Below are 14,821 nucleotides of genomic sequence, written 5' to 3' on the forward strand. Positions count from 1 at the left end.
TGCTAAAATTGAGACACAGGGTGGCGAGACCACCGTCTGATTTCTTTTAAACATCGCTTTCTTTCTTGTTTCTCTCTCTGTCTCCCTGTCACAGGTGTGACATCTATATAATAGTAGGTATATAAAAACACGCACGTATTCGAATGCAACATTGTGTCAAAATTTCAAAGCAATCAGTGAAGAACTTTCGGAGATTTAAGATTTTGAACAAATGAACATTTACATTTTTATTTATATACTAGCTGTACCCGGCCATGCGTTGCTGTAGCTCAGTCTGGTTACATGAAAAAGAAAGAAAAGAGAAAGTGCACGTTTCTAATATGTTTAATTTCACAATGCTTGTGGGTATACCAACAGATGGCGCTGTTTTTCAAAAAACATGTTTTTACCTTTTACCTGTCACAGGTGTGACATGTATATAATAGTAGGTATATAAAAACACGCGCGTATTCGAATGCAACGTTGTGTCAAAATTTCAAAGAAATCGGTGAAGAACTTTCAGAGATTTAAGATTTTGAACAAACGAACATTTACATTTTTATTTATATAGATAATAATAAGATAAGATAAGATAAGATAAGATAAGATAAGATAAGATAAGATAAGATAAGATAAGATAGAAGATTGAACAGGTCTTGTGCAGCCTCAGGGTCCTCATATTGGCGAGAGGGTAATTATTTCAATTTATTATCAAAAAGCAGCCAATATAGAGGAATTAAAGAATCTCCCTCTTAGTTGCATTTTGTGAATAGGGACTAAATATTACTTCGTTAACATAGCTGCTTCTGTCAGAGTTAGTGCTTCTCTCTTGCTTTTTAACTACAGTACTATTTCTTTCTTTTCATTCCTTCTTTTTCTCCTTTCCCCATTAACATTTTCTAGTTGATCTCTTACTTGATCATCCTTCCTTTCCACCCCAATATTCTGGCTTTTGCTCTCTTGGGTTTGAATGCCATAATGTCCACCAGGGAATGGTCTATCCTCTGTCAAGTTTTGGGTAGGCCAATCACTCAACTAGGTAGGAAAGAAATGTAAGTAAACACAATAACTTAAAAGTCTACCCAATTTATTTGGAGAAATAATTTAATGTATCTTGAAAATACTCTAGCCTCTTGCTCACTTATTTACTATTTTATAACCTGCCTTTATTATTTTTTTATGAATAACTTAACATACCTAATACAAGTAATCCTCGACTTGTGACCACAATTGAGCCCAAAATTTTTCTTGCTAAGCAAGACAATTGTTAATTGAGTTTTGTCCCATTTTACAACCTTTCTTACCACAGCTATTAAGTGAATCACTGCAGTTGTTAATTTAGTAACACAGTTGTTAAGTGAAACTGGCTTCCCCCTAGACTTTGCTTGTCAGAAGGTCACAAAAGGTGATCACATGACCCTGGGACACTGCAGCCATCAAAATACGATTTAGTTGCCAAGTGGTCTGAAAATTGGTCACGTGACAATGGGGTTGTAAGTGTAAAAAAGGGTCATAAGTCACTTTTTTCAGTGCTGTTGTAACATCTAACAGTCATGAAATGAATGATTGTAAGTCAAGGATTACCTGTACTCCTTCCTCTTCCTATTTTCCTCACAACAACAACCCTGTGAGATGAGGTTGCGAGAAGTGGCTGGCCCCAAGTCAACCAGCTGCTTTTCCTTGTTTAAGGCAGAGCTAGAACTCACACTCCCAGTTTCTAGCCTTGTACCTTAACCATAATTCAGAATGCACATTTCAAACTTTCTTTGACTTTCAAAGGTCACAACAGGAGTATCTAAAGACTACTTACTCCAAAATGATTAATAGTCAAATGCTTTACTTTGTTAGGGTGGGAAGAGGACCCTTGCAGTACTAGTAATCCAATTTTCAAATGTTCTCCTGAAGATTACTCAATAGACATCTGATATAAACAAATTTTAAAATGATTTTTATATCTAAAATGTAGGAAGTGTTTGATATGTTCTTTCACAGCCATAGAATTAAATGTGTTGGATTACAAGGCCTATCATTCCTCAGCCACTATAGATAATAAAAGTGGTTGTTAACCAATCTAGTTGGGAACACTAGTATAGTAAAACAGATTTTGGTGCTCTTATTTTTTCATTTATTTTCACTGCTAATTGCAGTTTCATGGTTTATTTTTAAAATATTACTTTAGATACCTTGAAAATATTCTGAATTATAAAGGTTATAATTAAGGCATAAAATTAAAATATGTGTGGAGGACATAGGAAAACCTGCCACAAACAATGGTCAGATTTCTTAATATGATCTACTTTGTAGCTTACAATATATCACATATAAGAGGATTTTGTGTGTGTATGCCTGAAGTCAGTCTGGATGAACAAGTCCATGCAGTTTTCTTGGCAATATTTTCAGAAATGGTTTGAAGCTGCCTTCCTCCTAGGGTTGAAAGTGAATAATTGGCCCAAAACCATCCCACTGACTTCCTGCCTTAGGGAGGACTAGAACTCATAGTCTCCTGCTTTCTAGCTTGGTATATTTAACTACTACACCAAACTGGCTCTCATAAAAGCAAATATCCTGGTTTAAATCATAGGCCTTCGCAAATATAATTCCATAAAACAGGTAATGCCTGTTACAAAGCAGCTGCATCTTATTAGTGCCGAGAAAGAGCCCCATTTCAATGAAAAACAATTTAATGTAGGACATATTTTACTTGAAAGTGATGAGAGAGAAACTGAGAGACAAATAGAGAACATGTTATTATTTCTTTAAGTGTAAAAGGTTAAACAATGGAAATATGTCAAATCTAGTAACAGGATTTATCACACTATTTTCTCAACTGAAGAACACATTTCCAATGAGGCCACAAGAGAAAATGGTAAGATTCAATCAACCTAATGTTTTTTGGGTTTTTTTGGTTTTTTTTGGAGGTTTCATGGAATTCTCAATTTTTATCCTGTCTGCCATACAAAGTTTCTCAGGCAGATGGGCAGCAATATAAATTGGATTAATAAATAAGTAATAAATAAAACTATGTAGGAGGGGTTTTTTTATAATGCATATATTATCTACATTCTGTGGACACTGCTACTCTATTAGAGTATTTATATAATTTATATTATATCTCTGTACATTTTGAGTCCTAGACAATATTTTGTGGATCTCCAGACATGTGAAACTTGTGACGTCGCGCAATGTATCGGGACAGTTTTGCCATTGCCGGCAATGGGGTGGGCGTGGCTTCCGGATGACACGTCCGGCCTGTGGGCCGGGAGTTTGACACCCCTGCATTAGACAGTTGTAAGGTCATAAATTTCCAAATTAGTGTTTTCTGTCCTTTTGATTTCCTGACACAAAGGTCTAACTATGAAATTAGATGTTTATTCTTAAGAAAGACTGGCAGAACAGCTTGGTATTTACGGCTTGGTAATTATTTGCTTCACAGTAAAGAAAGCCAACTAGAACAACACTTTTTAAAGAAAAGCAGCTTCCCATTGTAGACATTAGAGGAAGAGAATCATAGTAGTCTCTGGTAGAAAAAAAAATCAAAGGGAATCTGGTAGTGCGTTTTCCAATTAACACATTTTATTAAAAAGTATAGATGTGCTATAATTGTTAAGGTGGTGGGCTAGAAACTAGGAGATTGTGAATTGTAGTCCTGCTTTAAGCATAAAATCCACCCAATCTGAGCCCAAAAATCTACCACTCAGGGTTGTTGTTGTGGGGAAAATAGGAAGCAGTATTATGTACGTTTGCCACCTTGAATTACTTATAAATAATAAGGGCGGGGGGGCTATAGGTCATTTCATTGGTGAAGTGCAACTGTTGATGTGAACTGTAGCTCCCAAAAGCTTATGCCTTTCAACAAAATGTGTTACTCAAAAAAGTGCTACCACTTGATTAAAGAAAAGGAGCCTCTCATATCCCAAAGATGCTTTTTCAAAAGGCAAGTGGACTTTGTTTTTCCTTGAAGACATTTCACTTTTCATCCAAGAAGCTTCTTCAGTTCTGATCAATTCATATCTTTTAAGCAAGTGATTCTGGAATGGATAACATCATACCAAAATTTGTAGGACTAAATGGAGTCAAGCTCAAGCATTCTTCTAGTCAGAATTCTCTCATCAGTAGTGGCTGTGGGTGCATAGTATATACCACAGTAGCATTTCCCCAAGGCTTATAAAGCTCAGTGTAGGGTTTCTTGTTTTTGTTTGCAGGAGTTCTGAGTTTTGGGCCCAAAATCATTACTACTTTTCCCCCACTGAAGAGGAAATAGCCACACCCATGTACCAAACTCTTTCTAGTCCAGCTGTTTACTTTCTGAACTTCTCTCCTCCTCCATTTTGTGGCATGCATTTTAGAATGGAGTCAGGTACAATAGCAGCCACTTCCTCTTTGATAAAGTCTCAGCAACTTCTACATATGATGCAGTCCTAGTTTTATACAACGCAGTTCTTGCCTTGCTGAACCCTCTACTAAAGGATAAGATGCAGGGCAAGATTCCTCAAGGGAGATAAGAGCAGAAACATAGGCAGGTCTACACAAAGAACTCTGGGGGACCATCTTGATTTTGCTTAATCTCTACAACTTCAAGAGGAGATGGCATTTTCTTTCTGCTGCTTTTTGTCCCGTAAGATTAATTCCTGTCTGAGAAGATCAAGAGTTTATCTTTCTGTTACCCACATCTCTGCAATGGCTGGAATAAAAACTGGACAATGAAATAATAGGGCCACCTGATCTGTTCCAGATGACCACCGGATTGCAATTAGACTAGTCTGTATCACTGTGCTACTATCCAAATCTGGTCTTTCGCATCCCAGATTGGGTAGCCCTAAGCAAGAGAGGAAAAAGCATTCATCAGGTCTGCTTCCCTTCTGAACTTTCAGGTTTCACTTGCCAACAGTCTGGAGTGTGGATTATATACAAAGAGGTTTCTGAAACAATCCTTGGCAACTAAACAACTTCTATTAAAGGTTCATAATGGTAACTATACATAAGGAAATCATTTGGTTTTGATACTGTGTGTCATCAGTAACAGATGAAGCAAACTGAAACTGGATTAATAACATTAATTCTTTTCGTATGCTTTCCTAAAAGGTAGAATTGGATAGAAAATAAGGTTATGAAACTGCTGATATTACATCTGTGTTTATTTTACCCAGTAAATAAATGGTTGTTAATACTTTGCATTTTTTTAAAATACAAAAAGTGGCTGACAGATCTCATTCAATAAATGTGAAAACTAACAAAAATATAAAATGCATGCATAATGATGGAAGTATATTGATTTTGAGATAGATGATGTATGTATGTATGTTATAAGCTATATGGAGTCACCTATGTATGAGTTGGGTGGCTATATAAATTTGCTAAACAAACAAACAAACAAATAAATTGATTTTGAAATTAGTATATTGATCTTTCAACAGCTACTATTCCTGGACTTGTCCGGCTACAATCCGCATAATCTGTCATATAAAATGAGCCACTGTCACAGTCCAGAATAACTGAGAAGGAAGAAAGAGAAGAAAACTACTTGGCCCAAAATGTTAGAGTAAAGATAGAGGCTGTAGATTGGAGCTGAGGGATGGAAAGCACTTTGAATATTTTTTAAACTACATGCATGCATTTTAATGCTTTTTTCCTTCTGTTACCTGTTTTGATTATCTGGATGGTCAGAAAAGCTGGATCTCAAGTTCCAAGTCATGAAAGCTCAGATGGCTCTTTGGGGCATGTTCCGCCCAACGCACCATCACTATCAACCTTGGCAATTTTAAGATGTGTGGACTTCAACTCCCAGAATTCTCCCCATGGTGGCTGAGGAATTCTGGGAGTTGAAGTCCATACATCTTCAAACTGCAAAGGTTAAGAAACACTGGCCCAACCTATGACAAAGGGAGTTGCTATTGAGGGGAAAAACAAGAAAAGGGAGTGCTACATACATCATTTCTTGCTCTTGAAAGAAAGACAGGATATAAATCTAATAAGTAAGCTAAAAATGAATGAATACACCAATAAATAAATAATAGGCTAGACACATCAACCTATCTGTAACTAAATTCAATTTGTTAAAGAACTTGAACAATAACTCAAATGAATTATTACTCATGCAGGAAGAATTTATTATATATGAGACACGTATTACAAATCAGAGCAGCACTCTTATCAACCTCAAAGTATTTGGTTTCGAATAAGTGCCTTTACTTTAAGTTTCAATATTGGAAAGTCCGCAGAGATAAGATAGATTCATGAGCTCCATATGCTCATGCACACTCATGTACTATCTTTTTTTTTCCTTCCTAGTGTTTCTCTACAAGTGCAGAGTCCACTTTTTCGATAGGGAGAGCAACACTTGGTTGCAACAAGAATTGACTGACAAGCTTGTTGCCTAAGCCTGACATTGAGGGTTGAAAGAAAGGACTGGGCCAAAATCACCCAGCCAACTTTTATGCCTAAGGCAGGCCTAGAATTCAGTCTCTTTCTAGTCTGGTGCCTTAACCACTAGATCAAACTGGCTCTCACACATACAGTATACTACACACACACAAAATCTACTACAAAATCCCTTGAGAATATATGGAGATGCCACCAGATCTAGGTAAGTAAGTAATGCACAATTTTTGACAAAGTAATTGCTTCCTTTGAAGTGCCAGCCATTATATCAGAGACAAACACAAACATCACCAGTGTATTGCCTAATTTCCTCATCAGCCAGCAGAGTTTTCAGAAAGGTGTCACTGGTTGTTTCTTTCCTAACGAAAGAAACCATCAAAAACTCAGATTAAGAATGTTTTTCTACTGCTATAAACCTCCTCTAGGAAAATTTATTGTGCCTATTCTACCGAGAGCTGACAACAATCTATGTGCTTTTCTTTTAGTTCCTTTTCCAAATGAATACTTCCCTCTGCACCGTGTAATATCTAATCCATGTTTCTCCCTCCCCCCAAAAAAATTAGCACACTCACCCCCCAGCTCTTCGGGGTCCTTGACCACAATGTGTGCATTGAGATCCTGAAGATGGTGATGCAACGTCTCCAGTTTGCGGTTGGAGTTCTTGAGCAAGTTTTCCACATTGGAGAGATTCTTACGGTCTGTTGTAGCCTTGCGCAAATTTTCTGCTCCCTCCTTTATTTTCAGTTCTTTGCGGATCTCACGTTTAATTTTCTCTTTCTCCTCATCCAATTTCTGCTGCACGCTGGTGTCTGAAAAATCTGAGCTCTGGTCCAGACCCAGGTGCTCCAGGACTGACCAGTTGCCTGGGTCACTCTGCAAAAGAAGCATGGCAAAAAAGTTACTACCAAAAAAGGCTACCAATATTAATCCTTGTCTCTGTTCCTTTCTGAAATTGTAAAAGCCTTGAAAATATCCTAGTGCTGTAAACTAGGAAAAAGGGAAAAAAAATCCAGCAAACTGAACCCCTTCAACAATTTTAACTCTTTCCCTAAATGTATTATAGTTGCAACAAGTAGAGTAGCTATCTCTAAATAAACAGCAACTACAATGCAATATAGGTAGTCCTCAACCTACAATTACAATTGGGAGTGGAATTTCAGTTGCTAAACAATATGGTCATTAAAGAAGTCGTCATGTGACGAAACCTGATTTTTACCACAGTTGTTAAATGAATCTTCATGATTGTCAATGTGTCACACGGCCATTAAACAAAACCAGCTTCCCCAATTGACTTTGTTTATCAAACGCTGGCTGGGAAAGTCCCAAATCACAAGCACGTAATCACAAAAGGCTGCAACTATCATAAATATTGCGATCACATAACTGTGGAAGCAATGTGATGGTTGTAACTTCAAGGATGGGTTATAAGTCATTTTTTTCCGAGGCTGCTGTAACTTCAAACCATCATTAAACAATGGTACAGTTCTAAGTCAAGAATTACCTGTACTCAATTCTGGTATGGAATAAAATCAGTCTGAGTGTTTCAATTTAAAACAAGGAATCTACATCTAGTCCTTGACTTATAACCATTCATTTAGTGACCATTCGAAGTTACAATGGGACTAAAAAGTTTAAGACCGATTTTCACACTTACAAGCACTGAGGAGCATCCTCATGGTCACATGATCAAAATTCTGCATGCTTGACAACTGGCATGTATTTATGACAGTTGCACTGTCCCGGGGTCCTGTGATCACCATTTGCAAACTTCCCAGTCAGCTTCCAACAGGCAAAATCAATGGGAGAAGCCAGCTTTGCTTAATGACCACATGATTCAGTTAAGAACAGCAGTGATTTGCTTAACAACTGTGGCAAAAAGGTTGTAAAATGAGGGAAAACTCACTTAACAACTGCCTTGCTTAGCAATGGAAATTTTGGGCTCAATTGTGGTTGTAAGTTCATTTAAATCTATAAACCTGGTTGTTGAAAACTAAATTTAAATCTAAATTTAAATCATTATTCACTACATTTAAAACTAAATTTAAAATTTAATATTAATTTTTTAATATTAAAATTAAACATTAAAATTAAATAAAAATTAATACTTACACAAACATAAGCCTAATGAGGATATAGTATTAAATGTATATAAATGACCTTCATATGCATGTATTCCTCTTACTCGTCCCATATTTTGCCATTTATCAGAAGCAGGAAGTTGGAAAATTATATGGTTTCCTGAAGCACACTAAATTCAAGTAATAGTACATGATGCTGGCCCTCCCTTAAAGAACCCCTATCAAGATTAATCACAGGTAGGGTTTGGCTGTAACAAATATTCTAATTTCCCAGCAGTCAGGCTTGAAGGAAGGAAGGAGAATTCATCAGCCAAATTCAGTTTCATTTTAATAAAAAAATATACTCCAAATAATTCATTAACTTATATACTGCATTGTATTAATAGTGAATTCCTGCTAGGGAAATAAGAAACAGGAGAGAAACAGATATACACTTGCATTAGTTGCAGGACTGGAAAAGAAAAACGGACCAAGGACAACATTTGACTATATTTAATCTCTATTTCATTTTTATTGTAACCTCATTTTCTCCTCAGACCTAGAACCTAATTTCAGGCCCACGCCAACTACATTCCTTCTCATCACCCTTCCAATCTAAAGATAAAAGCCAGAAATCTTGGTTTCTGTCTTTTTTCTGCATCCAAACATACTTTCCTTCCTTCCTTCCTTCCTTTCCTGAATACACCATATGCAGCTTTATCCTGGATATCTTTTTGATGCTGATGTTGACAACTGCTCCCAACCTCCCTGAACTGCAATCTTAAGAATCTTGTTTCACTTGGCAAACAAAGTCAATAATTCCCATGCTTAGACTTATATATTAGGGCTACAGAACTCATAACAGGCACTAGTTTGAAGAGCTGATAGAAAAAACTATGATACTTGCATAGTTTGCTATAAAAACCAAAAATAGTTGCACAAAACAAGTTAGCCTATACTGAAATCTTAGCTGATCGATGTGGTATTTTAATTATGCTAGAATAGGAATTATCTTAAGATTTATGCCTATGCAAATCTAATTGTGAACAGAAGTACTTAATGGGGATGGTAACATTTCTCCTTAAGATTCCAAATACATTGATATTTTGTTTGCTTTTGTGTGGTTTCTTTTCTTCTGTTTTTCCATTTGGTTCCAATGCTGTTTTATTTATTTATTTTTACCTTCAGCGTTTTATTGGTCACTGTGTTTAAAATACTGTTTTGTTTTTAAAGATGGTGGAAAGCTTGTGATTTTTTTTTTCAACAACACAAGGTTTCTGCCATCTGTTCACTGAGATAAGAAGTATTACTATCATTCTTCCTCTTAAACGAGCTCAGAGCAATCTAAAAAACAATAAACAAGTGCAATAAACACCAGTTTTATTTTGCACATATACCTATAATTGCCGTTGCAGAATATGTTATTTAATACATGAATATATTATTTAACACTTAGTAACAATGTATGTACCTCTTTGCTACAACATGTTTCTTTTATTTGTCACATGTCTCCCTCTCTTTCTTCATCACAGCCAAATTTGAACACTTTTCATTTCCAATGTTAACCGCAACTTGTCATATCATTCAACTCCCTAAATGTGCTTAGTATTTAGAAGAATTTATTATAAAAAGAACATTTATTGTATGATACTGGTCTGTATCAAACAAACAATACTTCATAAGAACCAAATCCTTTTTGATTCTGTCAATATAGTTATTTTTTATTTTTATTTATTTAAAAGATTAATAAAGTCACTTATATAGTAACCACACACAAAAACAGCAAAAAAAGCCAATCAATCGCTATAAAAACACATGACATCTCAAGGCAACGCTCTCCCACACATTAAAATACCATCTTGTTAGGCTCCAGCCTTATCTCACCCCAATATTTGTGGAAAAGTCAGCTTTTCAAGCCGTTCCAGAAGGCAAGAAAGTCGAAGGCCTGCTGAATCTCTGGGATCCTATGTGCCCTTAGATGACAGCATTTAACAGAAAAGACTTGAAGCTCACCCACCCATCTATAGGTAGTTCTCGACTTATGACCACAATTGAGCTCAAAATTTCTATTGTTCAGTGAGAATTTGTTAAGTGAGTTTTGCCCCGTTTTACGACATTTCTTGCCACAGTTGTTAAGTGAATCCCTGCAGTTGATAAGTTAGTAACGTGGTTGTTAAGTGAATCTGGCTTCCCCATTGACTTTGCTTGTCAGAAGGTCGCATGACCCCGGAACATTGCAATAGTCATAAGTATGAACCAGTTGCCAACCATCTGAATTTTGATCACATGTAAAAAACAGTCATAGGTCACTTTTTTTCAGTGCCGTTGTAACTTTGAATGGTCACTAAATAAACTGTTGTAAGTCGAGGACTACTGTAACTGGATGTGATGGACAGATACACTCAATGAGATACAGACTCCCAAGTAACCTTGGCATCAAAGGTGAAAACCACCACCTTGAATTCTGCCCCTGGTAACAAAACCCCTGGGACTCAGAGAAGCTCATATGTAATATGGGCAAAATACGGATGCCCAAAACTGCCCCCACCGCTGCATAATTTCCAGATGGACCTCAAGAATCCTTACAGAGGAAATCACAGTAATCCAGATGGGAAATGACCAGGGCATGACTACTGTATAATATCTCCTAGTTCAGTAAATGGGTGTAACCGGCACACAAAATGCCTCTATGTAAAATCGCCCTTGCCTTGCTATGTCATCTGCTCCTTAGGCAGAAGCCACAAATCCAGGAGGATGTCCAAGTCAAAATTAAGGATAGGAATTGAGTAAAAATTAAAAGCACGTAGTCACTAATAATGGACAAATTGATATGGAATGGGAAATATAGACCAGTAGATTCTTCTTGTCCCGGAAGTCAGAAGCGATTACAGTATTCCAACTACAGACTACAACCCCCAAATAATCAGTCGTGCAACCAAATGACATTCACGCAGCTCATTCAATAACATAAGCAACATGTGAGAAACCTCCTGAAGGGAATTTAAGAAGTGGGCTAGAAAACACAACGGGCAGCTGCTGTCTTCTCATGTTTCATGAAACAAGGAAGAATGTTCCAAACATTGGAGGAGGAAGGGGGGCCTTTTTCTTCCTATGTATTAATTGTCATTTTCCATAATTGGGTGAACCTAAAGAATCAGAGAAGATAGCACTGGGAATAGCTAAAATATTACACTGAAGTGAATTGGAGGGGGGAAAAGAGAGCCAGTTCACTAAAGGTTTGAAGCAGGGGTAGGCAACCTTGGCTCTTTTATGACTCGTGGACTTCAACTCCCAGAATTCCTGAGCCAGCATGGCTGGCTCAGGAATTCTGGGAGTTGAAGTCCACGAGTCATAAAAGAGCCAAGGTTGCCTACCCCTGGTTTGGAGAAAGGCAAGATGCAGATAGATCTTTCTAAATGAACAAAAACCTGCATAGATTTGCTCTCTGATAAGACTAATGTTTTAAAAAATAATTCTAGTCAATATATAAAGACTTTATGATATCAAATATGTCCTGCGCTAAAAAAAATTGTAAGCTTTCTCTTTCTTAATACACAATATTTGTACTCCATTCAACAAATTCATAACTCTATTGCTCCTGTTTGCCATCATTCCTTCTCTTAAACTCCACACATGGCCGACAATATTTTCCTCTAATCCACTGAGATTACCAAACACACCACTCTTACCACCATTCCTCAGCAAGCTGTCTTCACATGGTGGCATGATGGTAAATATTCGGCCAGATTAAACCTATGGATATGCAGCCCTCACCCAGTCTTGCATGAGGCTCTCCATTCGTATAAAAGCATGCTTGTTTAAGTTTTTAATGTAGTTATTCTGTAATATTCAGAGATATTTCAGATCAGGCACCAATCCTCTATTGCACAGCAAATTAAGAATTCAAACTTCCAGGTCATTTGTGGGTAAGGCACCATGGATCTCAAACCAGAAACACACTTTATGGTACAAGATACACACACAGTGGTGGGATTCAAATATGTGAACAACCAGTTCTCTGTGTGGATGCTGCTTCGGGAAGTCCATTCTGGGCCTGGTCAACAAAAAATTAGCTACCGGTTCTGCTGAAGTGATGTGAACCGGCTGAATCCCACCACTGGATACACATCCATACATCTCTATATTCGTGCTATAATGTTTCTCCAGCCTAATTCCTCACTTAATCTGAAATTCCACCTCCCATTTAACTTCCGTATTCACACTACTATAAGGCTTGGCACAACAGCCTCCCTCTCTGATTATTAAAAGATGCAAGAAAGAAGAGAGGAATGTTCAAGTGATTTCCCAACCACCTCATGCTCCCTTTCAAAAGGTGGTACCTCCAGGTCATGCTCGGAGCTGGTGTCTGGTTCCGAAAAGGACATCCGAGAGCCAGGAGATAAAACAGCCGGCCACTGGTTTGCTTGCTACTGTGTGCTGACTGCACCCTCACTTCCTGCATGTTGATTCAAACAGCTCTTCCAGCTTATGTGCAAACAAACCACTTCCTAATACAGTTCCTGCATTTGCTAGTAACACCAAAACAGAGGCCAACTGGAGGAATGAAAATGAGGCTCGCATATCCTCCTGCTGACTTCTCATAATTCGTTCTCTTTATGAGCTAATTTTACATAAATACATATCTATCGTGTTATTCTCTACGCAGTTAAGCACTGTTACTACACGAAGCTGGGGGAGAGGGGGAAAACAAAAGTAATAAGCAAAATAAATTTAAGATAGAAGACAAAAGCAAAACAAATATAAATCTAGTTTACGTTATGACCGTTCCCTACACCCACTTCATATCCTTCCAATTTTGCAAACTGCCTTTCTTCCATCACAGTCATACCCAATTTCAAATACTGCCTTTTGTTCTTTAAACTTCTCGTCTCGCTCTTTAAATCTATTTTTCAATCTTCTCTAAGCACAATATTCTCAGTCTTCCCCTTTGTTTCAATTCATTCACTTTTCCTTCCTATATCTGAGAGTGAATTTTCAAAGGGGAGGAGGATTCCAAAATTACAGCTAGGATAACTTCTTTATATGGACCAATTAAAATTGCACATTTACTTTTTTTTTTTTTTTAACAAACAGACTTATATAGTCGCCCAATTCACATATAGGATAACAATATAGTGAGAAAGTTTTTACATTCCTCAGAATTTTTCTTCAAACTAAGAAAAACAGCGGAGAGAAAAAAGCATGGAGGCCAAGAGTTTGCAAGCGATAAATCACAGAATGGAATGCAAAAGGTGGTAGACTGATCTAAACAAATTAAGGCTATTTTGGATGCAAAATAATTTCAACGTGTACTAAAGGTTGCTGTGAAGAACAAACTAACAGATAATAGCTATTTTCTCACCTTCTGAAAATATATTGTCTTTATGTAATTATTTGGTTTGTCTTCCATACTGACTAGAATGCAGGTAAGATGGGGAACAAGGATGATCACAATACTTTTTTTTACTAGCTTCAAAGCTAATAATTAAATTAATGAATAATTAAGGTCATTACATCACTCCCAACCCAATGATCAGTAAAAAAAATCAATATATCAAAAAATATATATCAATACCTAATTGGTATATCAGAAACAAAACAAATCTACTATGAAAGGTGCCTCCTTATAACACTGATTAGATAAAACAAGTGCAATTATGCAGGAGTAACTAATCTCTCAGAGATGCCATCACTGAGGGTTCATTACTTTAGCAAAGAAATGTGTTGGCTTTTCGAAATTTCTCTTTCACATGGTCTATAAGGGTTTCTTACTCTTTTTTTACACAAAATAGCTTATATAGTGTATCTGCAACCCTTTTGTTATGTTTCTCCATATTATAAATCTTGGATTAGAAAATATTCCATAAATTCAAACATTTGTGAATTTATATCGGTCCCAGCTGGTATGATTCACAAAACTATTAAATCATTTTGCATAAACGTTTAATATTGGTTGTACTGAGGAAGCAAGCAGCCAGAAGGAACAGAGCACATATTACAGGGCAAGTCACACAAAAGTATAGATGTGGCCAATATCTTCTGGAACGTCACTGTCCTGTGAGGATGTGAAAACAAAAGGAATCTGATAGTGTGGCTGTGAAGATAAATGGCACTCGCAGGCTTAGACTGTATTTCTTGAAGTTTGGGACATGTATGTCTTACTGGCTCTCTCAGGCCTGAGTGGGACTCAGGCCAAGTCACGCTCTGAACCTCCTCTGTGCTTGCTCTGGAACCTTCTGATGCAATGCAGGAAACGAAGTTGCTGCTGACTCACCACACTTCCTTCAGAATCAGAGTTGACCTTAACACAGCGTAGCAGACACTGCAATGCAAAGGTCAAGGCAAGAGGGAGGAAAGCTCTTTAGCTAATGTTAGGACAGCAAAGCTAAGGCCAGCATGATTCTATA

The 14,821-nt window shown here is 37.1% G+C and overlaps 1 protein-coding gene across 1 annotated transcript in view; it reads right to left on the bottom strand.

Annotated features, from left to right (window-relative positions):
* Positions 1 to 13,824, bottom strand: part of PKN1 (protein kinase N1) — a 33,392-nt gene extending 19,568 nt beyond the window's left edge. Inside the window, exons 1-3 of the mRNA XM_015822384.1 lie at positions 13,777 to 13,824; positions 12,189 to 12,254; positions 6,930 to 7,230 (exon numbers count right to left, since the gene is read on the bottom strand). Coding sequence (XP_015677870.1) covers positions 6,930 to 7,230; positions 12,189 to 12,254; positions 13,777 to 13,824 — 415 coding nt within the window. The remainder of the gene's footprint in view (positions 1 to 6,929; positions 7,231 to 12,188; positions 12,255 to 13,776) is intronic.
* Positions 13,825 to 14,821: the final 997 nt, after the last annotated feature.

The sequence above is a fragment of the Protobothrops mucrosquamatus genome, unplaced genomic scaffold (genome assembly GCF_001527695.2).
Source record: "Protobothrops mucrosquamatus isolate PMUCROS unplaced genomic scaffold, P.Mucros_1.0 scaffold1544, whole genome shotgun sequence".
Lineage (NCBI taxonomy): Eukaryota > Metazoa > Chordata > Lepidosauria > Squamata > Viperidae > Protobothrops > Protobothrops mucrosquamatus.